This window comes from Mus musculus, chromosome 5 (assembly GCF_000001635.26).
Source record: "Mus musculus strain C57BL/6J chromosome 5, GRCm38.p6 C57BL/6J".
NCBI lineage: Eukaryota > Metazoa > Chordata > Mammalia > Rodentia > Muridae > Mus > Mus musculus.
In genome coordinates this window covers 108,354,352-108,382,079 of record NC_000071.6, presented here as the reverse complement: position 1 = coordinate 108,382,079, position 27,728 = coordinate 108,354,352, and the positions used below count along the sequence as shown (strand labels likewise).

At 46.7% G+C, this 27,728-nt stretch overlaps 1 protein-coding gene and 2 long non-coding RNA genes across 3 annotated transcripts; 1 reads left to right on the top strand and 2 right to left on the bottom strand.

Annotated features, from left to right (window-relative positions):
* Positions 1-7,596: 7,596 nt before the first annotated feature.
* On the bottom strand, positions 7,597-14,143 carry Gm10419 (predicted gene 10419). Its single transcript, NR_166481.1, has 3 exons — positions 13,767-14,143; positions 12,402-12,724; positions 7,597-9,864 (listed from the first exon to the last, which is right to left on the bottom strand). It is a non-coding gene; the product is annotated as a predicted gene 10419 (long non-coding RNA).
* A 19-nt stretch (positions 14,144-14,162) lies between these two features.
* On the top strand, positions 14,163-16,525 carry Gm42517 (predicted gene 42517). Its single transcript, NM_001374743.1, has one exon. The coding sequence runs from the start codon at positions 14,397-14,399 to the stop codon at positions 15,519-15,521; it is 1,125 nt and encodes a 374-aa protein (NP_001361672.1). The 5' UTR covers positions 14,163-14,396; the 3' UTR covers positions 15,522-16,525.
* Positions 16,526-18,214: 1,689 nt separating this feature from the next.
* On the bottom strand, positions 18,215-27,185 carry 9330198I05Rik (RIKEN cDNA 9330198I05 gene). Its single transcript, NR_155521.1, has 4 exons — positions 26,333-27,185; positions 21,855-22,031; positions 21,530-21,762; positions 18,215-18,988 (listed from the first exon to the last, which is right to left on the bottom strand). It is a non-coding gene; the product is annotated as an RIKEN cDNA 9330198I05 gene (long non-coding RNA).
* Positions 27,186-27,728: the final 543 nt, after the last annotated feature.

Sequence of the window (27,728 nt, the reverse complement as noted above, 5' to 3'; positions counted from 1 at the left end):
TCAAAAGCTCACCCTTTTACCAGTTAGCTCTCTCTGACTGTGCTTGTGGAAAAAGTGTATTTCTCAGATACTGCTTCAGTGGCATGCCTGCCTGCCTGCCTACTGCCATGCTTTCCACCATGATGATCATGGCTTCTAATCCTCTGGAACCATAAGCCCTCAAATTGAATGCTTTCTTTTATAAATTGCCTTTATAAATTTTATATGTTGGTTGTGTTGCCTCTTCACAGCAATAGAAGAGAAACTTAGACAATGAACAATGATCCACAAAGAAAGGGCTTTAGACTCAATAAAGTCCTTGAGTGGCCAATAGGATGGCTAGGCAAGAGCTACAATGGACAAAAGTGGAGACAGGAGAAATGCGGGAAGGTGCTGATGACTGACTGAGTCAATTAGTTGAAACCAGGGCTGGCTTGCTAATGGTCAGAGCTGCTCTTGATGGAAGCTGTAGTGGTTTTGGTGGGTCCTTCAGCTTTTCCAGTTGCACTGCTGTGAGACAGAGAGTCCTTTGCAAATAGCTGTGATCAGCTCCTACCAAGTTCCTGAGTGGGAAGAAGTGTCTTGCTGACTGTCCTAGTTTTATTTCAGTTGTTGTGATGAAATATATTGACAAAAAGAAACTTAGGAGAGAAATGGCTTATTTTAGCTTACAATTCCAAGTTGCAGTCCATCGTTTGGGAGAAATCAAGACAGGAACTGGAGAAGCTAGTTACATCATATCCACAGTCAAGATAGAGAGAATAAATACACACAGCCTGTTTGTTAGCTTTCTTAAGTCTTATATAGTTCAGGGCCCAGCCTAGAGGATGGTGCTGTCCACAGTGGACTGGGTATTATATATCAAGTAAAATCAAGATAACCCTCCACATACATGCTCATGGGCCAATCTAGGCAATCCCTCAATTGAGATTCTCTTCTTAGATGAGTTCAGGTTATGACAAGCTGAGAATTGAAATTAAATGGTACACTGATCCTGTGACATATAAGTCTAAATACTTACCTCCTCCTCATGGTTTTGTTTAGAAGTAGCCATATCTTCCTGAGGTTGTGTCCCTGGGTGGTATCCAATTCCTTAAGATGAGCCATTCTGTGGTGGTTTCAATATGCTTGGCTCAAGGAGTGGCACTATTAGGAGATGTGGCCTTGTTGGAGTAGGTGTGGCCTTGTTGGAGGAAGCGTGTCACTGTGGGCATGAGCTTTAAGAGACCCTCCTCCTAATCATGTGGGAGCCAGTCTTCTCCTAGCAGCCTTCAGATGAAGATTTAGAACTCTCAGCTCCTCCTGCATCATGCCTGCCTGGACACTGCCATGCTCCTGCTTTGATGATAATGGACTGAACCTCTGAACCTGTAAGCCAGCCCCAATTAAATGTTGTCTAAGAGTTGCCTTGGTCATTGTGTCTGTTCACAGAAGTAAAGCCCTAGCTAAGACATACTCAGTGGGCTCAGCCTCAGGTAGTTGGCATGTGGACTGCAGATGCATGAGATACAATGTTTTTGTAATCCTGCTACCACCATCTTACCACCAGCAGGAAATCTGGTCAGTACTAGGCTATGCTCTGAGCAGGATCCATATGGGTCACCTGTGCATTGGTGGCCAAACCTTGGCTCTGAATCCACACCAAAGCTGTCAGCTCATTTCCTCTCTCAGGATGAACATGAGTCTAGCATCTGCCTCTTGGTGAGAAAACATTGCTTAGAGCCAGGTTGTTACTGTGAGGATCTGGAAGTGGATGGATGCCTACAGGTTGTTCAGCAGGAAAGCAGGATGTGGCTCCAGGTCAGTACAGGTTCAGCTACACACAGCCTGTTTCCAAAGAGCTGTGGCCAGTGTGCCTGGGGCTTCTGTTGACCTGAGGGACAGAGTTTTTGTCTCTAAGGTTGAAGGCTGGGAGCCTACCTGGCTTTGAGGGCAAAGCCTATCCTCTGCACACAGCTGGTGGGTTATGTTAGAACTCCACAGTATATGCTGATACAGGGTCTTTGTGAAGCATTAAAGGAAGGTAGCTAGAATTTCCTCCTCCAGGTACAGTGACCCCAGGCCATGATGAAGCCCAAAGGACATGTGGACGTCCATGATCTATTCTGTAACCAGGGATTGTGTGGACATCCAAGGCCCATGCTGCTACAGAGCCCATGCAGTTGTCTGTGGTCTGTTTCACTGCCTAAGGCCACATTAGTATCTGTGGTCCATGCTGCCTTCAAGGGTCCTGTCTGGGTTCATGGTGGTCCTGATGTGGCTGGGGCCAAATTAATGCCCATGGCCTGTGTTACCACTGAAGGACGGGTAGATGTCCCTGATCTGTGCTGACACCTGAAGCCGTTTTGTTGTCTGTGGGCTGTGATGTCATATGGGACCATGTTGATGTGAGTGACCTGTGCAACCACCTGGGGCCATATTGATGACCGCAGTCCATCTCTGCTGCTGCTTGAGGCCATGTTGGTGTCTGTTTTCTGGACTATGTTGGTGTCCATGGCCCAAAAGGCCATGTTGATATCCTTAGCCTGTGCTGCCACCAAGAGCTATGATGGTCTCAGTGACCTGTGCTTCAGGTGTGTTTGAAGCAGTGCTGGCATTTCAATGAGGAGCTAGTTCTACCCTTCAATTGTCCTTAAGCTACTGACCTGTGGCATTGTTATAAGAATTTAGGGGAAGCCAAAAAGCACCTTCTAAATCGCCAGGGCACGGGGCTACCTTACCCTTATTCCTCTACAGAGATATCACATCTGCAAAAGGATTTTTACCACATGTGGTTCCAGAATGAAAGATGGCATACCACAACCATCCTATAACTAGAAAACGTAAAGAAAACCAAAAGGAGACAGAAAAATGTTTGCTATAAGCCAAACTCATTTGAAGTTGCAACCTCTGCATAAGACAAACTATTAACTTCCAATATCTATTCTAGTTCTTGTGATAATATCATGTTTGGCCTAGCGGCCTTGTCATATCTAATTTTATCGATCTATCTATCTATCTATCTATCTATCCATCAGCTATCTATCAATCAATCAATCAATCTACCAGCTATCTATGCAATCGTTTACTCACTCCTCCATCCATCTATCTATCCATCATTATCAATTCACTCACCTGTATATGGGTAAGCACATATATCTGGGTGAACGATATTGCTTCTTTATTCACTTAGCTATATTTATTAAATATAGCTTTGTTACTTCTGATTGATAGTTAATATTTTACAGTGTGCTGTTGTCACAGTCTTTACAGTTATATTGAAGCATAATTGACAAAATCAAACCTGTATACATTTAGTTTTGTCCCCTGAGTGCAACCATGTCTCTTAAACCCAGGAAAGTCTTCTGACTCTGCCTGGGCTCCTCGGGAGCCATTGCTGGCAACTCCTAGGCTGCTTGTTACATGAAGATTGGAGACTTTATTTGATCCTTGGTCAATGTCTTGCCTTGTTTCATGACTAGCATTTGAAAACCATGCTTGCTGTCCTCTGTCCAGCATTTGAGTTATTTCAAGGGAAGAGAAACCTGCCACCTTTGCTCTTCTATGATTTTGGCAGGAGTCCTTCTTTCCATTGCAACAGTGATCGTTCTCTGCTTGCTTATGATTTCCTGACTCAGATGAAACTTCAGTGAGCAACCCTAAGCCTCTCTGTGAGGGTGTATTTGAAAATCTACAGTGATTGTCCAGCCACCGCATTCACCCTACAGGACGGTTGTGTCTATTTATGTCTGCTAAGCAAAAAAAAAAAAGGCTCCACCTGGACTGTGCAGCCCTGGCTTGGGAAGTCTAGGAATGCAAGGAGATAGTGTGGTAGGCAGCAGCAGCAGCATGATTTCAAATGAGGAAGTGAACACAGGAAACACAAGAACTCCATTTAATGTGTTCCACAGGTAGAAGGAAAGTCCACCCCAACTGTAATGGTGGGAGGCTGGAATATGTGGGAGATAGAGCCAGGACCATTTCTGAAGAAAACCAAAGCAGAGAAGGGTCTTTGTTCCTTGTAGCACAGCATCAGTGCAAACTCCTGCAGAGGTAGTCCAGCAGCATCCTCATGATGGAGATGCAGAATGGCAATTCTCTCTTGGGAGATGTGCCCCACTGATTCTGGATCTCACTAAGACATGGACAGCTGACATGGCTTCCCTGGACTCTTTGCATAAACAAAAAAGTCAGAGGAGACTTAGGTGGATTCCCATTAAGTGCTTCAGCTAGACTCCAAAAGAGACCCTGAAAGACATGTGAACAGCCTTTGAGGTCCATTCAAGAGAGGTTTCTCATACTTCTCAGGACAATTCCTCCTTCCATGTTGGCATTACTCATAAATGGTGTGACTCATTCTAATTTATTGCCTGGATCTGGGGCCTAGGATAGCATCCAAAGCTGTACAGGTCTCCGTGTCCCTGGATTGGCAACAGCACTGGCTGGACACATATTTTGTTCCCCAAATTCCACCTGTGCTTGGTGAAGCAGTGACCCCAAAGGTTACTGTCCTGGTCTCTCTCATATATAGTGTCAGTCTCATATATAGGCACTGGAGTCAGTGCCAGGATAAACTCATTTGTCCCATGGCTCCACCTTGGGGAATGAGTGTTTAGTTAAACAGGTGTGTTAAACATGGCTACCTTCCAGGGAGAAGCCTGGATCAGGAGGCAGAAAGATAGTGGTCTATATGAGTTTAAACACAACAGATCCTGATCTGCCATCCTGTTGACTTAGGACAGCCAACAGATAGCTATGCCTGCATTTGCATGACTCTGGGAGACCATTCTGGTGGGTTTAGGCAGGACAACTAACTGGTCTAAGTGGAAACCTTTAAAGGGCGACCACGAATTTGTCTTTGGTAGGCAGGACCCACAGGCAGTTGAGCATCTCCCTGCATCCACCACAGTGTGTTGTATGTCTTTTTTGAACTCTTGCCAAGGTACCTATCCAGGTAGCTCTTGGCAAGGTGGAGCTCTTCAAGAATGGGAAGTAACAAGCCAAGGAGGTTTTGAAGGGTTCCTGGGTAGATGGCCTCTGGGGACAATCCTTTGGTGGGAAGAGTCTCTGAGTATACTCAGCTAGGGTAGGAGCTATGTGACCAGACTGTAGGAGCTCATTCTCTGAGACACTGCTGGAAAGCCTTCTCCACACACACAAAAAAAGATGAATATCAGTGGCACTGGTATGTCCCTCTTAAATTCTAGCATTCAACTCCCATCAGCTAAAAGGACTAAGCTCCAAAAGATGTTGTTGGAGGATTTGTGGGAGGGCAGCAGGAATTCACTAGCTGGTTTGAGATCAGACCAAGAATATCCTAGGGACTCAGGCAGGGGCCATGTGGTAGTTTGAATAAGAATGCCCCCCCCCACAGGCTCATATTTCTGAATGCTTGGTCATCAGGGAATGTTTGAGAAGGATTAGGAGGCATGGACTTGTTAGAGTAGGTGTGGCATTGTTGGAGGAAATATCTTTCTCTCTGTCTTTCAGTCTCAGTCTCTCTGTCTCTCTCTGTCTCTCTCTCTCTGTTTCTGTCTCTCTGTCTGTCTGCATCTGTCTCTGTCTCTGTCTGTCTGTCTGTCTGTCTGTCTCTGTCTGTCTCTGTCTGTCTCTGTCTCTCTCTCTTTCTCTCTCTCTCTCCAGTACCATGTCTGCCTGCATTCTACAATGTTCCCTGCTATGATGATATTAGACTATGCTCAGAAACTCTAAGCAAGCACCCAGGTAAATTTTTTCCTTTATAAGAATTGCCAATGTCATGGTGTCTCTTCAAAGCAACAGCACTGTGACTAAGACAGGCCATGAGGGAATATTTGTGGTTTGAACTCCTAAAAGCCTTGGAACCAAACCCTGAGCAGCTCTCACCACAGACTTTATCACTCTCTAACCAGGAACTTCTCTAAGGTGACACATCTGGTCACATAATTTCCTAATGTTGTTCTCTCACACTTTGAGAAGGAAATCAGCACAGTCGGCCCAGACTCCAGTACAGCAAGTCTCCTGAGAGCATTCCAAGCTATAGCCCAGTGGGTCTCAACCTTCCTAATGCTGTGACCCTTTAGTACAGTTCTTCATTATGTGGTGACCCCAGCAGTAAAATTATTTCATTGCTACTTTTATAACTGTAATTTTGCTACTGTAATGAATTATAAATATCTCATATGCAGGATATCATAGATGACCCCCCAAAGGAGTCATAACACACAGTATGAGAACCACAATGATAGACCATTATGGCGATTACTTCATAGTTTACATTCTTTAAACTTTAATCGAGTAAATTTTGAAAACTAGCTACACAAGTATTCATCGACCATCTACCTTGTGCCAGATGCTATTCTTGGCACTGAGAACAATAAATGAACAAACAGGCCTCCACCTTTGTGTCCCTGAGACTCAATGGTTAAATAGTTAAGTTTACTTGGTGAGTTCCAGGCTATTGATAGACCCTGTCTCATTTTTTTTTAAGTCAACTTTTTATGAGAAAACAGATCTTAGGTCCCTGCAGGTACCTTGAACATAGGTAGTAGGACAAAGTGAGCCAGGGAGTAAGGGTGATAAGGGAGAAACCTCACAAAATTGCTTTTGTTCACTCTGAAGGAGACCAAAAACATTTTTGAGTAGCAGCTGCTGTAAGTGACTCTCACTTCAAAGGTTGGCTGTTCCCTGAGGACTGGAAAGATGACAATAGGCATAGAGAGGAGATACAGGTACCAGTGACTCCAGAGCAGTTGCTTCCCATCCGGCTGCTATTGGCTAGGGCCTGGTGTGGACAATGAGGACAACTCTACAAGTTTAGCAAAGCAGCTGCAAGAGTGAGTTTCTGTCACCTGAGTGCAGGGGTTGGGATGCATCCTGTCTTTGTTTGAAGATGAGATACAAAGATAATTTCATTGCGCTAAAATGAGGCCTTGATATTGTTGATGACAACAGGAGGCTGGAATCTAACCTGGGGTTCCAGGGAAAAATTTGAAGTGAATCATAAGTTTGGGAGTTATCAGTCAGTAGTTTGTTTCTTACATTTAGGAGGCTGGGTGACAGAGGAGGAGGGTCAAGCTCAGCCTTGTAGGCAGGCATCTGCTTGACCCCATTTAAGGCAGCATCCCTTCTCACAAGCCCGTGTTTGTTGTGTTAGACCTTAGCCTGTAGTAAGGCACTTCCTTAACTACCTGAAGGATGTTTTTCTCTCCTGCAAAACTGTTTCAAGAAGCAGGAGCTGTGCCTTCCCTGCTAATTATTCCCAGACACTCAGAGCATCTTGGTGGTCTGCTAAATCATTAGAAAATGAGCAGCCACAGGATCGGAGGTCATACAATCCTTTCCTGTATTTGTTTTCACTTGTTTCACATGTAAAATAATGTGAGAAAGTATTGTTTTGGTGGATCAAAATGTGAAAAATGGTTCTATAACCTTATTAAATCCATGCCATTACTTGAGCTAACATAAATTTTTTATTAGCAATTTAATGAGCCAGTGAAATGGCTCAGCAGGTAAAGGCACCGATGACCTAATTTGGTCCCTTGGACCCACAAGGTGCAAGGAGAAAATCAAGTGTTCTCAGTTGTCCTCTGACCTCTACAACTTCCCCACTACACTTGCATTCCCACACGCAAATGCACAGCACAATGAGCAAATAAATGCAATTTTAAAAATTGAAAATATTTCATTAGCATTTTCTTATACAAGTTTGGAAATAACATTTTAAACGAGAGCACTTATCTGCTTTTTATTTTATAACTTCAATGTGACTTGCTATTTCTTGCAAAATCCACTGTTTTTCTAACTCTCACTGACAACAGTATTGCAAAATTAGGACATGAATAAACCCTGATTACATCTGACTCAGCAAAATGCTTGCTCCCGTCGCTGACAAGAGGGTGCTGCTCTGATTCGGATGTTGTGTGCTGTTTTCACATAAGTTGATGAGTTCCAGGGAGGACAAGAGGGAATCATGTTGAAATGCCTTTCATTAGAGATGTACAATGTGCATACTATTACTGCACAGGTGATAGCTCCCAAAACACGAGAAGAAATGTGTTCAGAATTTAAAATGGTGGCTACAGCCGCAGTCTGGTGTCCACCCATCTCTGGTCTGCATCGCTCATCTTGCCCTTCACTTTACAAGTAAGCTACATAAGCAGCCCCAGTCAGATTTGCATTGCTGGCTCATTTCTGTGGTATAAATTCTCCTGCTATGCAAATCACAAGCCATCACCCAGAGCCACTGAGCAAGGGGTTGGGAGAGACAGAATATACATTTTTTTTAACTTGATACAATTTCAGAAAACAGTTAAGATAAAAGTATGGTAAAGATAGAAAATTGTTGCTTTAAGTATTTGTTATCCATATTTTAATATATTTAATTGTAGGTTTATATCATTTATTTTTACTTGGGCATGGCCAGCTTCACCAAGACTTCAACCTCCGAAGACCCCTTCAAGATGACGCTTCTGAGTCATACTCCCTATCTGTTTCAAGTAAGCTAGCATCTGAGCTCCAAATCCCACAATAGGATGCCCAGAACCACTACAATGCAGGTGTTTCTTGGAGTCATGCTGTCCCATGTACACTTAAAAAAAAAAGTCTTTCCCAAGACAGCTGCCTATTTGGCAGAACTCTCTGGAGCTATGAACATTACAAGAAAGACTGTGAGGTCCTTCTGTGGCACAAATCTAGACCCACACTGGAGAAGTTATGGTTGTCTAGCTGAACTTATAGCTTGAACAGTGATGAGTTTTTTTTTTTTAAGAGATTAGGCGTATAAAGTATAATTCGTGCTTAGACCATTACAGGAGAATCCATAGGGCCAAAGTATGCCAAATTTTAGGTAGTCATGCTTCTATTCACTGTTGATAAAATGATAATTAGATAGAGACCACATGATTTTTTAAAAAGCTAACCAAGGGTGTGTGTGTGTGTGTGTGTGTGTGTGTGTGTGTGTGTGTGTGTGTGCACGCGTGTGCGCGAGTGCCTGCATGCATGCTTTACTGAAAATAAGTGAAAGTGTTGATAGCATTCATAACTGAACAATGCAAAGTAAAGCCACAGTGAGAAGCTATATATGGATGCCAGGCTGGCCAACACACTAGGGAGGCTGACAGCACCCGGTGTTGCTAAGAACACAACCCAGGAGTGAACACATGGGGGCATGAAAAATGATTCTAGTTAACAATCTTCTGTTTTCTTGAAAGATAAACGTAACTGTGTGGTGCAAGCCAGCAATCCCACTCCTACTGCAGACCTAAGCCTGCATGATACCACGTTTGAGTAGTAGCTCAGTCACACCACAGAAAAAGCTGGAATGTCCATCATGTCGTGAATGGAGAAACACTTTTTACTAGAATTCTATTCAGCAATAAGTACATTCAATCGATTCTTGCAAGAGTTTGGACAAGTCTGAAAGGCACTGAAACCAGGCAGACAAGATTGTCCACTGCATGCAACCATGCATAGGAAATACTGTAATAAAACCTTTAGCACACGGACCTGGTGTGGGGAAACGCTGAGCTTAGCATTTGCAGAAGCTGGAACAGCAGTGAGTCCAGAGGTGGTCGTTTGTATAAATGTAGACAACTGTCCAAACTCATGGAAGTGTACAGCTAAAAAATCAATGGTTCTTATTGTACATAAATTTCACCTCAACGGGAAACAGGCAAATAAAAACAAAGATGGTATTAATCAGACAGGGCGATTTCACCCCCAGGTTACTCAACTGCATGTCTCCGTGATTCAGGACACACAAACAAGAAGCAATATGTTGTTTACTGCAGTGAAATGGGTAAGCTGCTGGGCTTCATTATCAGCAATGAGTGAGCTATCGCTGTGTACAGCGTCATGGACACACTTCACAAACATACGTGGAACAAAAGAGGCCAGGCATGGAGAATCAATCATCTCTCTGATTCTCTGCAAAATTAAAAAACAACAACAAATAAACAAACAAACAAAACAAGACAAACCAAGCCAACTAAAATGGCTAGCAATGGATTCCTTCTTATAAATATCTAAGCAAGTTCAGGAAGACAGCTCTGGTGAGCTGGCAGCTTCTGGGCTGCATCCTCCTCGGGCACTTCCATCTTCAAGAAGCCAGATAAATGCTTATTTCTATGTCATGAAGACATCACATGTATATTTAATATTTTCTGTGATTACATTCTATAAGACGAAAGCTTTTAACGTAATAAGAAACACAGTTGTGTCTCTGAGAACTCATAGCCATGGTTTTATGGGTTCTTTGGAAGACTCACAGCTGGGTGTTTTGCACAGAGATGCCTGCACTGCCTGTGTGAAGTGACAGATTAACATGGCTATTCCTGGAAAAACGGGGGTGAGGATTAACAGTGAAAATTTCAACTATTTGGCCAGTTACGATGTGTGAATGCTTGTCCCCAGAATTCATGGGCTAGAAATGTGACCCCCAAAGTCATATGCTCACGGTGTTTGGTGGGTTCTCTGGGATATAATTAGTTGAGTGGTTTTGTCATGGAAGGAACTCTCTGGTTGCTCTGTCTTGCCATGTGATACCCTATACCATTCTGCAGCACAAAGACTTCACAGTAGCAAGCACTTCTGAAGTGTGAGCTAAATAAACCGTTGTTCTTCATAAATGTCATGGCATTCAGTTATAGTAAAAGAAGGTAGACTAAGACATATGTTATAAAATAAAAAAAATACTTTAAAAAGTGATGGAGTAGAAAAAATTAAAAGCTCGGCTAATTGAATCAATATTCTAGGAGATGAAGTTTTGAATGTTAGTAAACACATAAATATTAAAAAGTAAGACTTGAAAGTGAAACTATTCCCTAATCAGTAATTGCTGCTGCACTTCTTCCTTCCTTTCTTTTTCCTTCTTTTTTTTGGGGGTGGGGGGTGGGTGGGTCGAGTCAGGGTTTCTCTGTGTCGCCCTGGCTGTCCTGGAACTCACTCTGTAGACCAGGCTGGCCTCGAACTCAGAAATTACCCTGCCTCTGCCTCCCAAGTGCTGGGATTATGCTGTTGCATTTCTGCCATGTCTTTTCTGGGTGTAGAGCCTCTTCCTTGTTTTTAGTGTGGGAGAGTGAGATCTGCCCCCAGACGGCTGCCAGACCTGCCCCGGCTCTGTAGGAACTTGGTCAGTTGCTGATGATGTGATTTTCTGGAAAAGTAGCAGAGCTATTCCTTGCTGGTGTGGTTCTTTCTGGAGTTGCTCTCTCTCCTTCCTGCCTCTGACCCTCCAGGTCACTGGACTGCAGATAGATAGACTGCAGCTACCCTTGGTCCCCTCCTTGGCTCTGCAAGTGGAAGTCGAGGGGGGCTCACAACAGAGCATGGTGAGCTCTTCCTTGGTGAAAGAATCCTGAAATAAAACAATTCAGTCTGCTCTAAAATTCTACATGGGTTAGTTTCAATGCCATCCCTGGTTTCATTGTCATGGGACAGAGATTGCCCCTCCCACTTTCTGCCGACCACTAGTCCTTTTAGAAGGAATGCTGAGCGGAAGCTGCAGGGTGGAAGCTGCAGGGTGGCTCCCAGCACCTGTGATTTTGCACGATGTTTAGGGAGGGAGCTCCTCTAGTTCCCCTAGATTCCAAGCAGCAGACCTCCTTCTCATTACACACCAGGATGCTCTCCTGAAATCTCTGCCCTCAGAAGAAAATTGAATTGGTTTAGCTTAAAGATCCTCCTCAGTGAGTTGCCCTCTCCCTGTTACTGCCCAAGTAAGGTAAGCCCTCAGCTCCTTCCCTTATCCCCAGCACTGAAGAGACAGCTCCCCTGTTTGCAGGCTCCTGACCCCATGCACCCCAAAGAACGTTTGTTGCATCACAGACACATGTACAAACTCATCTATCCCCAGAAATTAGTTGGAACTGCCCTTACCCGGCCATTTCCAATCCCACCTGATAGGTAAGATTTATTTGTATACAGGGAAATCCTGCACCGTGGGGATCCTCTGCAGGGGTGCAGGGGTTGGAACCAGGAAGGCAGGCAGCTGGGGAAGCATAGCCTGCACACAGAGCCTGGGTTTCTGTTCCAATTCCAGTCACTAATTTACTAATGGAAAGTGCTACTGGGGATAAGAGAAGTCCTACATCGACGGTTGTCCTGTGAAGTGAGTAAAAGAAAGTGCCTGGATGCATCTTGTCAGACAAGCTTCCTTCCGACAAAACTGAGGCAATTAAGAAATATGATAATAAAAAAAAAAAAAAAGAAATATGATAATACAATTTGAGAAATGAGGAGGCAATATCAGGTGAGAATCATTATGGAGTGTGAATATACCCTAAAGGGGGAAACACCGCGTTCACGGGCCCTGTGGTGAGTATAGAAATGGAAAGATTGTAAGGGGGTGGCAGTGCCCATCTAGAGGAGAAGCAACCCAAAACAGCACTTCTACCGAGTGCTCTGAGGGTAGAACATATCCCCACAGCCCCGCTCAACTCTTCCATCTTAAGATCGGACCTCACCCTTCAAGGATGAGGTGGCTTCAATTCCTTCCTCCTCAAGACCAGCCAGCCACAGGGGTCCCATGTGGGGAGCAGAGAGGCAGCTCTGCAACGCGCAGCAGCTCCAAATCTCGTTTCCCTGGAAACTGGAAGAACTGTTGGAAGTTTGCACTGAGCTCTGCTCTCAAGCGTGGGCGCCACGATCCTTACGTACAAGGGCTCGCGGAGCCTCCTGGGCCACGCGCCAAGCTCGCGGAGGTAGGTCTGCGCCTTTGCTTTCTGGCGAGTCATCCTTCACCAGGCGCAGGACCGGCATGCTGCTGTTTCAAATTCTGCTCCTCCTGCTAAAAATACAGAGTCAGGCTCGCTATGAAGCTATGGCCCGAAGTGAAACCCACGCAAACGTCCGGGAGTCTTTGGAAGGCCTCCATACACCCACTAGCAAGTAGCTTCCCGGAAGGGTGGGCAAGAGCCCCCGAGCTGCCTCGGAGAAATGGGTGCGGCTTCCCCAGGCAATACAGCTCTTGGTTTTGGGAGGGTCTCTGACCTTAAGGAGCAAAAAATAGTAAAGTCCCCAGGCCTTTTCCTGACTTGAACCTGCTGTGGGAAAGACCGATGCGCAGGCGCGTTCTCTCCACCGCTCCCTCTTCCCCGCGCTCGCACCCGGCTTCTCCCAGCCCTAGCTTACGGCGCAGCCACGGCAACCAGCGGTTCCGAGGCTGCTGCGCAGGCGGCCTAAAATCACCCACACCCGGGACTGCGGACCAGAGCGAGGTTGCCGGCGGGAGGCCTCCAGTGGTCCAAGTCCAGATTTGGGCTACTACAGCATTTTCCCTTCTCGCGCACTCTAGCGCAGGCAGAATTTATTCACTTGAGTGTGACTGCCAGATCTGAAAACAGAACTGGACTCAAAGCTGAACTCACCTGAGGTTTTCTCCCCAAGACTTACTTCATCCTGGCCTTGCTCCATGGCTGGTCCTCTGAGAGAAATCTCAGGCCAATTCTCCCGTATACCCTATTCACAATCCCTACAATACTCTACCCACGCCTCAAGGCAACACCTTTTCTTGCACATTCACCACACACACACACACACACACACCACGCTTGGACATTGCCCATACTCTGTGTTCACCCTACGCACATCTTGGAATGCTCCCCGCTCCCCGCCACAAAACATATAAGGGCACACCACCCTCACATACCCCATACTATATACATTCTATGCATACCCTTCATACATGTACACAACACACTTTCCTACATGTCAGCACTTCCCAAAGAAACATACTTCGTCCTCCATCCCCGAATACCCTGCCCACTCTCCTCCATTCCTTCTGAACACATCCCCCTTCCCCATTTCTTCCTCCAGGCTCTCCCTCATACCTATTTATTGCTGTACCCTCACCAACTTCTTCGGTTTTCTCAGTCCAGTCAGGTGGGCGTGGAGTCAAGCTGCCCAGTGCATTGGGAAAAGCGAACTCAGGGCGTGCAGAGGTGGGAGGTCCTGGGGGTGGGGCCCAGGGGGGTCCCAGGAGAAGGAGGCCTGGGTGGAGTGGCAGTCCTAAGGCGGCGAGCTCTGGACAGCGGCATTGCCAGGGGGGAGGGCAGGAAGGCGGAGACTTAGCGAGGGCCCCCTCTCCTAGGGGAGGTCCGGAGGGGCGTCCTGGGGGCCAGAGGGTCGGGAGGGGGCCGCGGAGGGTGGTGTCAGGGAGAGGCGCGCGGGGCCGCGGGGAGGGGGGGCCGCGCGTCCGGGGATCGGCGCCGCGGTCTGGGGAGGGGGCGCGCGCACCTTGCGGTTTTCCGCGCCGGCTTGATTCCCGGTGCGGGGTCGCGGCGGCGGCGGGAGGCGGAGGATGCGGGCTCCAGTGACAGCGGCGCGAGCCCGGGAGGACGCGGGAGGATGAAGAGGAGGCCGGCGGTCCGGCCGCGCGGCGCCGGGAGGAGGCGCAGGCGGCGGGGGCGGCGGCGGGCGGCGGCGGGCGCGCCGGGTGCGGGCCGGCTCCGGCGCGGAGGATGAAGTGGAGCGTCCGCGGGGCCTGCGCCGCGCTTTCCTCCTGCCTGCTGCTCGCCTGCGCGCTCAGCGCCGCCGCCGTCGGCCTCAAGTGCTTCTCACTGGGCTCCGAGCTGCGCGGGGAGCCGTTCCGGCTAGGGGCGGCCGCCGGAGCCTTTTACTCGGGGTTGCTGTTGGCTGCCGGCCTCTCTCTGCTCGGCGCCGCCCTGCTGTGCTGCGGGCCCCGGGAGGCGCCCCTCGCCGGGTCAGGGGCCGGGCCCGGCCCGGGACTCAGGGTCCCCGCATCTCCAGCTGGCGCTCCGGAGCCCTCTCCTGGAGAAACGCGGGCGGCTGCCGGGCCCTCGGGACCGGTGAACAGCCAAAACCTGCTGCTCCTAGGCGTCCTGGTCTTCATGCTTGGGGTTCTCAGCGCCTTTGCGGGAGCAGTGATCGACGGCGACACGGTGTCCCTGGTGGAACGCAAGTACTCCCACTATTGCCTGCCCCCGCGCACGCCGGCCGCTGGCCCTGGCCAGGGCACTGGCTCTGTAGCCCCAGGCACAAACACGCAGCGCTCCCGCAGCAACCTGGACAGCAACACGACCGCCAAATGCCGCCAGTTGAAAGACTACCAGCGCGGCCTGGTGCTCTCTACTGTATTCAACTCGCTCGAGTGCCTGCTGGGCCTGCTCAGCCTCCTGCTGGTCAAGAACTACAAGTCGTCGCAGGCCCGGCGCGGCCGCAGGGGCCGGCGGAGGGCAAGCCGATCTTTGGGGCGACAACGGGGCGGACCCGGGCTCCGCGCTCAGCCGCTAGCCTCCCGGACCCGGCGCGGCCGCCGGGGCAAAAGGGGGCGGCGGCTGCAGCCACGGCCCAGCGAGGCCTCCATCCTATCCCCGGAGGAGTCCGACTTCACCACCCCAGGAGATTGCGCGAGCTTCGCAGCGCACCACGCTGTGTCCTACATCAACGTGGGCGTCTTCCACGCGTTTGACGAGGCGGGCGTGGAGGTGTGCTGTGGCGGGCACCCGTCGGTGGAACTGCCAGGGTATGCGCCCTCGGACCCCGACCTCAACGCCTCCTACCCCTATTGCTGCCGGCCGCCCTGTGAGATGGCGCGCCCTTGGGAGCCTAGCCGAGCCTGCTGAGTTCAGGCCCGATTCCCCACAAGACACCCAAAAGGGCAGCAGTCAGGCGTTGCGTGGTGTTGTGCCTGCGTGGGGCTTGGCACTTATTCTGGCCCGGCCTTGTGATATCTGCCAGACTCTAGGTCACTATATGGTATTCTCCTTTCTGTGTGAGGAGGTGTCTCCTTTCTGTGTCGTTCATATCCGGACTCCATTTAAAGTTTACAATAAATGTTTGGGGTGGGCTCGCCGATCACACTTCTCTTAGGCAAGTCCATACCCCAGGACTGTGCTTGGAGGTCCTGGGTCGAATGGGCAAGAACAGAACGCCTAGCAAAGGTGATTTCCTGTAGAGGACCTCAGCTGAGAGTGCAAAGCAGTTGGAACTGTAGGAACAGAAGTAAAGACCAACCAACAGCAACACTTTGTACCCGGATGTGCCTGCTTCTGTCGACACTTTCTTACTGTAAAGCTCTCCATAAACAGTGAAAATGTTTGGTAAATTTATTGCAATTTGACATTGGTGAGTTCCTTTATTAAATTGATTGCTATGTTATTGGAGAATGTCCATCAGCTTGGAATTGGAGGATGTCTACATGCAAATCAGCATGGGGGAGAGTGGCTGAATTGGGACATACAAATGCTGAGTTAGAACAGCTGTGTTCTGCTAGCTGGTTGACTAGGTCCAACCTGTCTCTGAGCTAACAGCTGTGTGAAGAGACACTGATGCCAGACCCCTGCATTTCAGTTTTTGGAACCGGTTGTGTGGTTTCTACTGCAAAGCAGTAGGCTTTATTTTTGGTTAATACATATGAACAGTTTAATCCTATTTTAAAAAAATCAAAGTCTTAGTTTTTCTGCAAAATAATTTTCCTGTTAACTCAATAATCTGGTGATTTTAACTATATAGCATTTCATTTAAATACACCACTCTAATAGCCTTAATGAATGTGAAGGACATACCTTTAAGTGAGTATAATATGCGTGTAACCATTTACACACAATATGAAATGAGTTCTATATGACTGGAGTGTCTCCATCCTTCTGGTGGGCTGGCTGGGAGCCAAGCAGGCTTTAAGTGTTGGGAAAAGGTGATCTGACCTCCATGTGCCTGGACCTGTGAGACCAGGCAGGTGGTGCCTCACAGATGAGTTGGGAGCAGAGCTCTGACCCATGTGGAGGAGGGGAACAGCTCCTCTGCACGTGCCAAGCGCCACAGGCTACAAGAGTAACGGAAACCCTGAGCAGTGTCTTCAGTGTGCAAACGGCTACTTCTGTGCAGAGGAGGCACAGTTCCCAGTCACAGGCTGTGTGATAAGGCCTTTCCTCAACTCCCAGATGCCCTGCTCAGAGCTCCCCCTGTATCCCTGGTGACTGTAAGCATCCTACCCCAGTTACAACCTGGCTAGCTGCCCTCTACAGCTAGGACACTAGAGGAGGAGGTTGCCCAATCCCATTTCCATGAAGAACAGTGAGGTCTGACACCAGCCACGGGCCAAGCTGCTGAGGACTGGTCTTGCCTCTGCTTAGACATTTCCTCTGAAGCTTGAGGATCTGATCAAAGCATCAACAAGTTCAGTCTTGGCAGCTGTATTTAAAGCCACCCCAAGGAAGCCATCACTCGTGCTCTTTGCATTCTCGCCTCTATCAGACCTTTGATCTTTTGGGGCAAGGAGAGAGAAGAGGCTAAAGCTCCTGCTGAGGTCCATTCCGTCCAGCTCTCCAGCTTAAGCAGAAATGTTGCAAATGGCAGTGTACACTGACTTAAGATGCTTTCTCTTATCTACCCAAATCCAAACATGTGATGTGGATGGACGTTTACAGCTGAGAGCAACGACCTCACAGGTGGCTACTGGCCATTCTCCTGGGTCCACTCAAAAGCCTGTGGATTCCCACAAGCAGCCTAGGTGGAGTGGGTCTATGGGTTGCATAGATGCATCAAGATCCAAACTGGTCCTTTGGTCCCCCACCCCCGAGACATTTAGTCATGCACATTTCACATAGCTCTAAACCTTAAATGCCTCATGAGTCTTTTAAATTGTCTATTAAGGTCAGTAGTCTCTCTACATTTTAGGTGTTTTGTTTTCTTTTGTTTTTTGAACAGAAGTTTTGTAGAGAGGACTTGGGTGGACAAACCCAGATACCAGGGAAGGCATTGTGACATTTGTGTATATTGTCAGTTCAGGGCAACAAGGGGAACCTGGGGTGTGGGAGGTGAGGGCTTTCCCTTACACCTCTCAAGACAAATGAATTACATGAATGTTTCAAGATTTGGTGTTCCTAACTCCCAAGTACATAAATATCACTAGCTCCACTTTTCCAAGGTGGATATGAGATATGTGGGGTAGCAAAGTTTCACTTTCAAAGTTTACTGGAGAAAAAGAATTCTTGTTCTTGTTATTGTTAAAAGTCAGCTCTCAGGGAACCTGGTGTGGAGAGAGGGTCTTAAGACTGTTACCACCTCGCTTTACATTCTAACGCACAGCAGTTTGATTCGTGTCTGCGCTTCTTCAATGAAGTTTTAAGTAGTTGTCCAAAGCTAATTCATTGTGTTACTTGGCCCTTTTTTACATGTTTTTACATGCTAAGTATTAGTTGTAAGGCACTGTTTGCTCAGCAGGAGAAGCTCACTGTCCTTAGGGCTGGGGGGTTAGTTTTAAGAGGTAAGGACACAGCATGAACTTGGGCAGATGTCAAACAAGCCATGTTTTATTACAGAATCAGTGGACATTGGTGCCTGGGTTTTTAATGCATTGCCTCAGAAGGATGTTCTGTTCTGGGTGACATGAAGTAATACTACACAGCTGAGCCTTCGGATGAAAATTCAGTTAAACAATCATTTAACAACCATTTAATCAGCCAAATGATTGTTTGTGAATTCAAAGTGCTGATGCCTGACAATCTGATGCAGAAAAGGAGGAAACCTTGAGACCATATGCACACATGCATGTGTATATGCATGTGCACACCAGGATGCACGTTCCACACAACAGAACGTGAGTGATTCTGCATACAGAAACATGTACATAAGTGTTTATGCTCGATAATGAATGCACATACCCATGTGCATATTTTCATGAACAAGTACATATAACCTCTTGCATGTTTGAGGGCCAGGCCAAATAAGTGACATCTGGGGCATCAGAGACAGAGTGGAATCCATTCTTGGCTTTGTGGGCTGGCTGTGGGCCCTTGATCTTGTATTTCTCTCTCTGCTGCAGTATTATGTCATAGGATGAACATGCAGGAACCTCTGAGGCCATGGCTAAGTGGGAACAGGCAGAGAAGTTCAGCTCCAGTGTCAAGGCATCTCCATGGGTTCATGGTGTGATGTTCTGGGACCTGGGCAAGGGTTAGGCTATCAGGCTGAATTTCCAGGCTACATGCAACTCCAGTGATGGCCACGTGGCACCTCCTTGTGAAGACGGGCTCATTCTATAGTATCTCCAAAAGTCATCATCACCCAAAGTATTTCTTCTCACTACAGTCTCAGAGAAACGTGATAAATGGCAGAGACCTTATGAACAGTAAGCATGTATAGTAGGAGCTTATATACCCAGTCCACCTGAGAGTCTGCTGCAGTCTCATGTCAACAGGTATAGTTTTCAAGGACCCAGTGTCCCTGCTTGGTTTACTACCCAATCAAAGGGGGAAATCCCAAAAGGGAGAAAGAAATGAATTTAGGACAACAGCAAGCAACTATCCTTATTTTCTCAAGATTGAATTCAGAGCAACTCCTGGGATAAAAGAAGCCTGGTGATTCTTCCTTCCCAGAAGGAAGTTTAGCAACTTCCTCCTCCTCCTAAGGTCCCAACATCAAACAGGTACGATTTACTAGAGCTCACTTTGAGGAACCAATGAGTTTATTGAGCTTATAAAGCATAGGTGAAAGATATGGGTGCTCCCAACCAAAAGCCACCTCCCTACCACCACCGTTGGAAATTGTTGGCTCAGCAGGGATGCTTTCCCATAGTCACATCAATGGACCCGCCCCTACCCCTGCCAATCTTCCCTGGCAATGTGTAGTCTAGCCCCTCCCTGAGGCCATGTGCAGCTAAGGAGGAATTACATATAGGAGGCAGTATGGAGTAACTTAACAGAGTCAACAAACTTGCAAAGATGCAAGTTATTTGGCTAGGAGGATAGTCAAGGACGGTAGTCCTATGGCAGATATGTCCAACACAGTATTCTTAGTTTCTGTGCTTTATGTTTTCTACTTGTGGTTTTCTGTCAGAGAAGTTCTGATCTTATAATATTTCACTTTATCAGCCATTGATCCTCAATGGAATGTCACTGTTGGATCAATAAAATCTCTTTTAAAACACAGGATACTTCACAACATTTATGCTTTTTGGCCACTTTCTTGTTCATGGCCAACTATGGTGAGGGAAGGAGTCAGATAAGGAGGCAGAAGGGCACAGGCTCTTCTGGGCCTTCACTGGGCCTTCTTACAGCAATGAGCAGGGCAGGCAGGTCCCCTGCTTTTCAGGCCTCTTGCTTCTCCAGTGCCCCAGGTTCCAGGCAACCTCTGTGATAATCCTACTGTTCCTGCTGAGGCCCCATCCAGGCTGAGCTTTTCCTGTGAAGTAGTTTCTGAGTCACCTAGGGAACCTCTTCTATCACCGTGTGTGTGTGTGTGTGTGTGTGTGTGTGTGTGTGTGTGTGTATGTGTGTGTGTGTGTTTTGAGACGTGATTTCTGTGTAGCTTTGGCTGTCCTGGACCTTGCTCTGTAGAACAGGTTGGTCTTAAACTCACAGAGATCTGCCTGGCTCTGCCTCCCAAGTGTTGAGATTAAAGGTGTGTGCCACCAACTACCCAGCATTCATCTCTACCCTCGATGCAACAGTCTCCTGAAACTTTGTCATGTCATGTTGCTTTACTCAGAACAAAAGGAAAGGAACATCTGGACTATAGTTTGCCCAGGGGTGGGGAAGAGCTGATGCAGGTTTTCAGTGGGGAATCCAGTGACTCAATAGCTGTGAGGACTTAGAGTGATATTCCTGGCAAATAAAGGGCCTGTAGTGTATATGAGGGAAGGCCATGTGTGATATCAGATGTGGGCATCAAGGGCAAAGGAGGAATCACAGCATCTGGGGGAATGGAGAGAGATAGTAGGTTGTTGCTAAGGCTGAGGTTGAGCCCTGATGGCGTTTCAAGGTCCATTTTTACTTTTCTCTATGAGGGGGGTATGAGGAAGGGAGGAGGGGAGACGACACGGTGAGAGCAGAAATGTGGATAGGAGGAAGGAAGGGCCTGGTGAATGATGCAGTAGTAATAGCAGTGAGGATAAACAGCAGAGTACAGACCACACTGCTTCTGGTGTTTCAGGCCATTGATACCACGTGTCCTCTCAAGGCCCTGATACTGTTAACATCTGGTTTGTAGAAAGGAGACGGAGGAACTTAGGGACCCCAGCACTGCCCCTGAAGAAAGCAGAATTGAGGTTCCTACCGTATGTCTACCTGTCACAGCAGGACCACCATGACCCAGCCTTCCTTTACTTCCTTCCCTAAGTCACATTCCTATAGCCATGAATACAAGTCCAGCTCCTCCTCCACTGCCCCTTGCTCAAAGTCAGCCTAAGCCTAACCTAACCTCCTGGAGAGCTGCCTATGTCCCGGTATTCACCTGCATCCCAGCCTAGAGTAGTCACAGCGGTTAGCACCTCATAGGCAGAAATTGCGGGGACCCTCGCCTGATATTTAACCAGCCTGGCCTGGCCTCCTTTGCTCTGCATGAGTAGAACTGGCCGGGTATCTAGAACATTCTCAATGACTGGTATATAGTAGAATCCACACTATAGCATGCCTATAATAGCATCCAAGAGGTAGAATGCACAGTAGGATGTGGAGATTGGATGAAGGAATGGGTGGGGCTAGTGGGTGGGGCTAATGCTGAAGCTAGTGGACAAACACTGACAAGGAATGGACTTCATAATGCTCTCAAGTGCTTAATGGACTTGGGGACCTTTATTGCTGGCAGCATCCACTTTTATTCATTCATGGGAGGGCACTTGTGGGGTACTTACTGTGTACAGATCCGGTGTTGGTATGGGAGTGTAGAGATGACCACGGTCAACACAGGAAACAGACATCTACTTTCATCTCTGTGGAACTGGGCCAAGTGCCTCCATAGGAAGCATTCTTTCCCTCCAGTAGTAGAACCAGCCAGCTTCTGAGATCTCAGGTACAGACAGGAAGGAAGTTGTCCCAGCCTTGAGCAACAAGGCCAAGTGCCAGTAGGCCATGTGTGCTCACAGATCTGAAAAGTCATGCCACGTGAGTAGCCTGAAGAACAAGATGAAACGGTAAAAGCAATTGCAGAAGGGGAAAAGTTCTCTGAAAACTTCTTACATTTGTCTTATTTGCAATTTTGTGTAAGACAGCCACAAATAACGGAGTATTTTTACAGCTCAGGCTGGCACTTGTCACTCTTCTTTCTAGAGGGGCTGTCCTACACAGCCTTCAGAGGGCCTTGTCTGGATAAGAGTCTTGTTTCCAGTAGCCACAGACCCGGGGTTCCTAGAGCATCTATGGAAGAGGTGATATATAAATGCCTTAGCTCTCTCTCTCTTGCTCTATCAGAACCTTCAGACCACTGCCTCCCAAACTGTTCTTCTTAGGACCTTGGAAGGTCTTCCCTCCTGCTTACCCCAGTCTCTGCCCAGCAGAGGTCGTCTTTGAGTTCCCACATCCTCAGTTTCCCTTTGCTGCAGTACTCCCACACTGCACGCCCCCCAACCCATCTTTCCATAGGAACAGGAACTCCCACACTGCACCCCCCAACCCATCCTTCCATACGAACAGGAACTACCCTGGAGGAGGGTCTGCGGGGGCCTGCCCATGACAGCCCCTCCTGCTTTTTAAAGTGTAATTCAGGTTATTTTTTCCTTAAATGCGTGACTTTGCCTCTCCCACACTGAAGCTCAGCTGGCACTGTGTAGCCACCTACTCACTGCTGCAGGATGGCGGCAAGCTAAGAGCGCTCGTGCTCCCACCTCGAACCACCTCAAGGTTCTCTGGAGACAAAAGCTTGTCTGGGCTGAAACGGTCATTCCTTTGTTCCCTATCACCTGATCAAGGAGTAGATCTAGCTGGGGGCCTTGTATCAAGTCAAGGCTAATTGGTCTTAAAGACATATGTAGGTGGTGGTGATGTGTGAACGGGTCTTCATTCTAAAAACAGCCACTTTCAGGTGGGAAGAAGAGCCGGAGAAGACGTTTGAACTCAGATTAGAGTTGTCTGCTCCCTCCAGAAACACAGTGGGGAGTCAGTGGTCTTCCTGGGGCCTGGGTCAAGGTAGGACACAAGCTTGTCTTTGTATGGCACGTGTGGGAGTTTTACAGCCCAGATTACAGGTAGACAGTAGAACAGCCTTGGCTATTCTTGAAGACAGACGTCCAGCTGTCTGCTCAGCACTTGTTCAAGGTTCCTCAAGCCTCTAAATGAATCCTTCTCTCAAATTACATACCTACCCTTTTCCAATGAGGGGCTCAGCTACCCCAAAGCTCCGTTCAGGAAACTTGACATCCCTGTGGCACACTTCTGATTGTCACCAGCAACTGCCAGCCAGCTCACAGCTCAATCTAGACAGACCGTCGAGGCCTGGATAGTAGTGTTGATAGTCAGCCTTGGAGACTAGAACAACCTCTTTCTACATGCTTCTTGTATTGAAAATTAGGACAAATTTGGAGCATGTTATACTATAAATATACCTATTGAGTCCTATTTACACAGTCATCAAAATTACAGCACAAAAATTTTAAACTAAAAAAAGGGGGCAAAGAAAAAGCTAAATTTTGGTTTTAAATTACTTCCTTCAACTCAGTCCACCTTTGTTTTATGTATTTCCTTTATTCCTACATAAACTTACAGGAATTTCTAGAGCTATTCTGTGCTTCCCTCTGATCCTTTGAGATACCTGAACCTGAACCTGGTGGGCCATCCAAGTCTTAGTTACCTTTTTATTGCTGTGAAGATACAGCATGGCCAAGGCAACTTAAAGAAAAAAGTGTAGAAGAAAGCTCAGAAGGGGGATTTACAGTTTCAGAGGGTGATTCCATAACCATCATGGTGGGGAGCATGAGAGCACACAGGCAGGCAGTCATGGCACTGCAGCAGTAGCTGAGAACTTACATCACATCTACAAGTGTGAAGCTAACACGGAATGGGGAGGGCTTTTGAGACCTCAAAGCCCACCCCCAGTGACACACCTTCTCCAACAAGGCCACACCTTCTAATCCTTCCCAAACAGTTCCACCAACTGGTGACAAAGTACTCAAACATGTGCGCTTACCACTGTGGTGGTTTGAATAAGAATGGCCCTCCTAGGTTCATATATTTGAATGCTTAGTTACCAGGGAGTGAAACTCTTTGATAGGTTTCAAAAGCCCATACCAGCTCTGCCCACAGATCAGGATATGGCTCTCAGTGATGTCTCCAGTATCATGCCTGTCATGACTGCTGCCATGCTCCCTGCCATAATATTGGGTGAATCCTCTAAAACTCTAAGCCAGTCCCCAATTAAATACTTCCTTTTATAAGAGTTGCTTCATAGTGTCTCTTCACAGCAATAGAACAGTGACTAAGCATGTTTTTGGGTAGTACAAACTTGCACATGTTCCCATATGCAGGACGTTGTATTCTTTTGCACATTTAAAAGCTTTACATAAACATACTGTATTTAGTTTTTGTGAATATGCTTTCTTGTTCTCATCATATTTCTGAGATTCACGTGTGACAATATTAAACCTGGCTCACTTGTTCTGACTCTATTCCATTGTATAGGTAAGCAATAACCTATATGATTCTTCCACTCAAGTGTTCATCTCTCTCTTTTCACTATTAGAGTCAGTGGTGTAGGAAAAGTTCTTTCACCTGCTGCTGCCATTTGGCTATTGCTTGAGTGCATCTTCTGAAGGTTCGTGTGTTAGAAGCTTTGCTCCCAAAATAGCAGCATCAAAATGGTGGTGAAACTTTTTAAGAGACAGGTTTATTGCAGGATAAAGAGGTCAATGGGATTTGCCCTTGGAAAGGATTAATGCTGGTCTTGCAGAATGAATTAGTTCCCACAAGAGTGAGGTATCATTAAAGAGCAAGTGGTTCCTCTGTGCTGTCTGCTTCCTGTCTCACTGCATGGTCCTTCTTGCACTCCCACTATTTTAAGGCCATCTGCAAGGAGCCTCACAAGAGATGAGAAGCTGGCGCCATGCCCTTGAACTTCCATGACAAGGCTAAATAACCCCTTTTCTTTTCTTTTCTTTTCTTTTCTTTTCTTTTCTTTTCTTTTCTTTTCTTTTCTTTTCTTCTTTCTTTCTTTCTTTCTTTCTTTCTTTCTTTCTTTCTTTCTTTCTTTCTTTCTTTCTTTCTTTCTTAATTTGTTTTTGTTGTTTTAGAGACAGGGTTTCTCTGTGTAGCCCTGGCTGTCCTGGAACTCACTCTGTAGACCAGGCTGGCCTCGAACTCAGAAATCTGCCTGCCTCTGCCTCCCGAGTGCTGGGTTTAAAGGCATACACCATCACACCTGGCAATAAACCCCCTTTCTTTGTAAACTGCTTAGGCTCAGGGTTTTAAATTGCGTGTGTATATGTGTGTGCCTGAATAAACCACATGCATGAGAGTGCCTGTGGTGTCAGATTTCCTGGAATTGAGTTATAGGCAGTTGTGAGCCCACTAATGTGGGTGTTAGGAATTGAACATAGCTCCCTATGAGCTCCTCTAAGAGCTGTAAATGTTCTTATACTGAGTCATCTCTTGAGGCCTGGTTTTTGTCATAGCAGCTGAAAATAGACTAATACACCTTGCCATATAGCTGGTCTGTCAGAAACCCAGGTAAAATAGACTAGGGCTTGGCATTTGTACCAGAAGTGGGACAATGTTTGGGACTGAGCTGCCAGTCTGTGGGATCCGATGGTCTCTAAGTAATGTCAGTTGAGCTGAATCAGAGGACACTCTGCTGATGTCTACTGCACAAGTGATTGCTTGCTTGGGGGTATAGGTAAAATTATCTATATGGCTGGGGCTTACAGAAGCATTGTGTATTGTGACAGAAACCAAGTTTAATTTTCTTCTGCATCTCAGAATGGTGAACACAACCTAATATGCTTGTTGAGGCTAGCACTACTTGCATAGCAAAGCATGCTAAATACATCACAAGAAAAAAAACCTACACCTGTTCAACTCATAAACACAAAAATTCTTTTCTTTTTATATGTGTATTTGTGTGATGTGTGTGCATATGCATGTATGTTGGGAATCTTCAATACCTCTACCTTCTTCTTTGAGGTAGGGTTTTGCAAGACAGTTTGCTTTAGAGATTTCTTATCTCCTTACAAGGATGAAATTGCAAGCAGGCTGCTACGCCCACCTGGCATTTACATGGGTCCTGGGATCTGAACTCTGGTTCTCTTGCTTTTTGGGGGGCAAGAGCTTTGACTGTTGAGCCATCTTCCTAACCACAATGCAAAAATTCTTAACAGAATACAGGCTGACCCTTGAAAGGAATGCATTAATTCTTGGGTAACTAATGCCAAATAAATGGAAATTTATTAAATTGCTTCAAAGAGCATTCAAAATCATCTTAAAGAACTCAAAAAGAAGGCATAAGAGAAGCTGTAGATGGTTACTGTGATTTGGATGTGGTCAGTGTCTTTCACAATTTTGTGTGTTAGAGGTGTGGTCCTTGGGGTGTGACTTTTAAGAGGTGAGATAGAGCACAATCATCAGGAGCTGTCCTATGCTTGGAAGGGATTACTGTTGGTCATGCATAATGACCTATCAAGACTTTCATTTTGCTTTGCCATGGGGCCTCTTCTTTTTTTATCCCTACTTACCATGAAGCCATCGTCCACATTGTGATGCAGTCATGAAGCCCTTATCAAGAGATGTTAGTACCATGCTCCAGGGTCTGAAAAACTGTGAGCAAATAAACCATTTTTCGGCATAAAATATCAGGTATTTTGTCATAGCAACAGAAAACACTAAGACGCCCATTCATGGTCTTGCTTACAGTCAAGCTTTCTTCTGAGTCACAACTGAGTTGAGGGTTACGGTGTGCATGGCTCTACCAGGTACTGCAGGAGTGCTGTGCACAGTGGAAACTTAGTACATAGAAGCACGGGAAAGGTTATTTCTTACCTCTCAGGAGCTGGTGTTCCTGGTCTCAGCAACTTTGCCATTTTGTTGGGTGCTGTGAAGTGGGGCCTTGTCCTCCTTTCATTATAAGTGCTTTGAAGCCTTTACTGAGCATTTGGTGTCATTTGTGCTCTTTTCCTAGCTTTCTAGAAACTGTTTCTCTTTCCACTTGATAAGACTTCTGTATTAGTTACAGAACTTGCTGTATTAGTTATATCTTTTTTGTTGCTGTGATTTTAAAAAAAGTATCATGACCAAAACAACAAACAAACAAACAAACCCAAAAACCAAAAACAAACAACAACAAAAACCCAAACCACCACCACCACCACCAACAACAAAACCAGCTTAAGGAAGAGTTCATTTGGACTTACAGTACCAGAGGGCTAGAGTCCAGAATGACAGGGAGGCATGGTGTGGTAGCAAGAGTAGACAGCTGGCTAATCACATGGTATTGTGCATACAGGAAGAAGAAAGGGAAGAAGGGGAGGGGAAGAGAGAGGAAGGAGAGAGAGACAGAGAGAAACATAGGGAGAGAGAGGGGGAGAGAGCAGGGAGAGAGAGGGGGAAGAGAGGAGGAGAGGGAGAGAGAGAGAGAGAGAGAGAGAGAGAGAGAGAGAGAGAGAGAGAGAGAGAGAGAGCGCCTCAAATCCTGCCTTCAGTGACATGCTTTCTCTAGAAAGGCTCCACCTTCTAAACGTTTCATAGCCTCCACGAGTTTAAATACATGAGCCATGAGAGCATTCATCATTCAAACCACCACAGGTTGATATGTGTGTTCTATAAACCACTTGTCTTAGTTTATTTCCTGTGACTTTGGTAGAACACTTGGGGTAGGTTGCTTTATAAACAATAGATCAATTGGCTCTGGAGACTAGAAAATCCCAGATCAAGGTACCAGCTACTGAAGAGGGCCTTCAATCCATGGTAGATTTGCTGTTATCAGGAACTCATTCCTGTAGTGAGTAACCCACACCATAGTAACTAACCAACACTGTAATGATCCATGTCCTGTAATAATTAACTCACATCCTATTGTAAGTAAAGCCCACACCGTATGACAGTTAACTCACCTGGGCCATAACTAGCCCATCT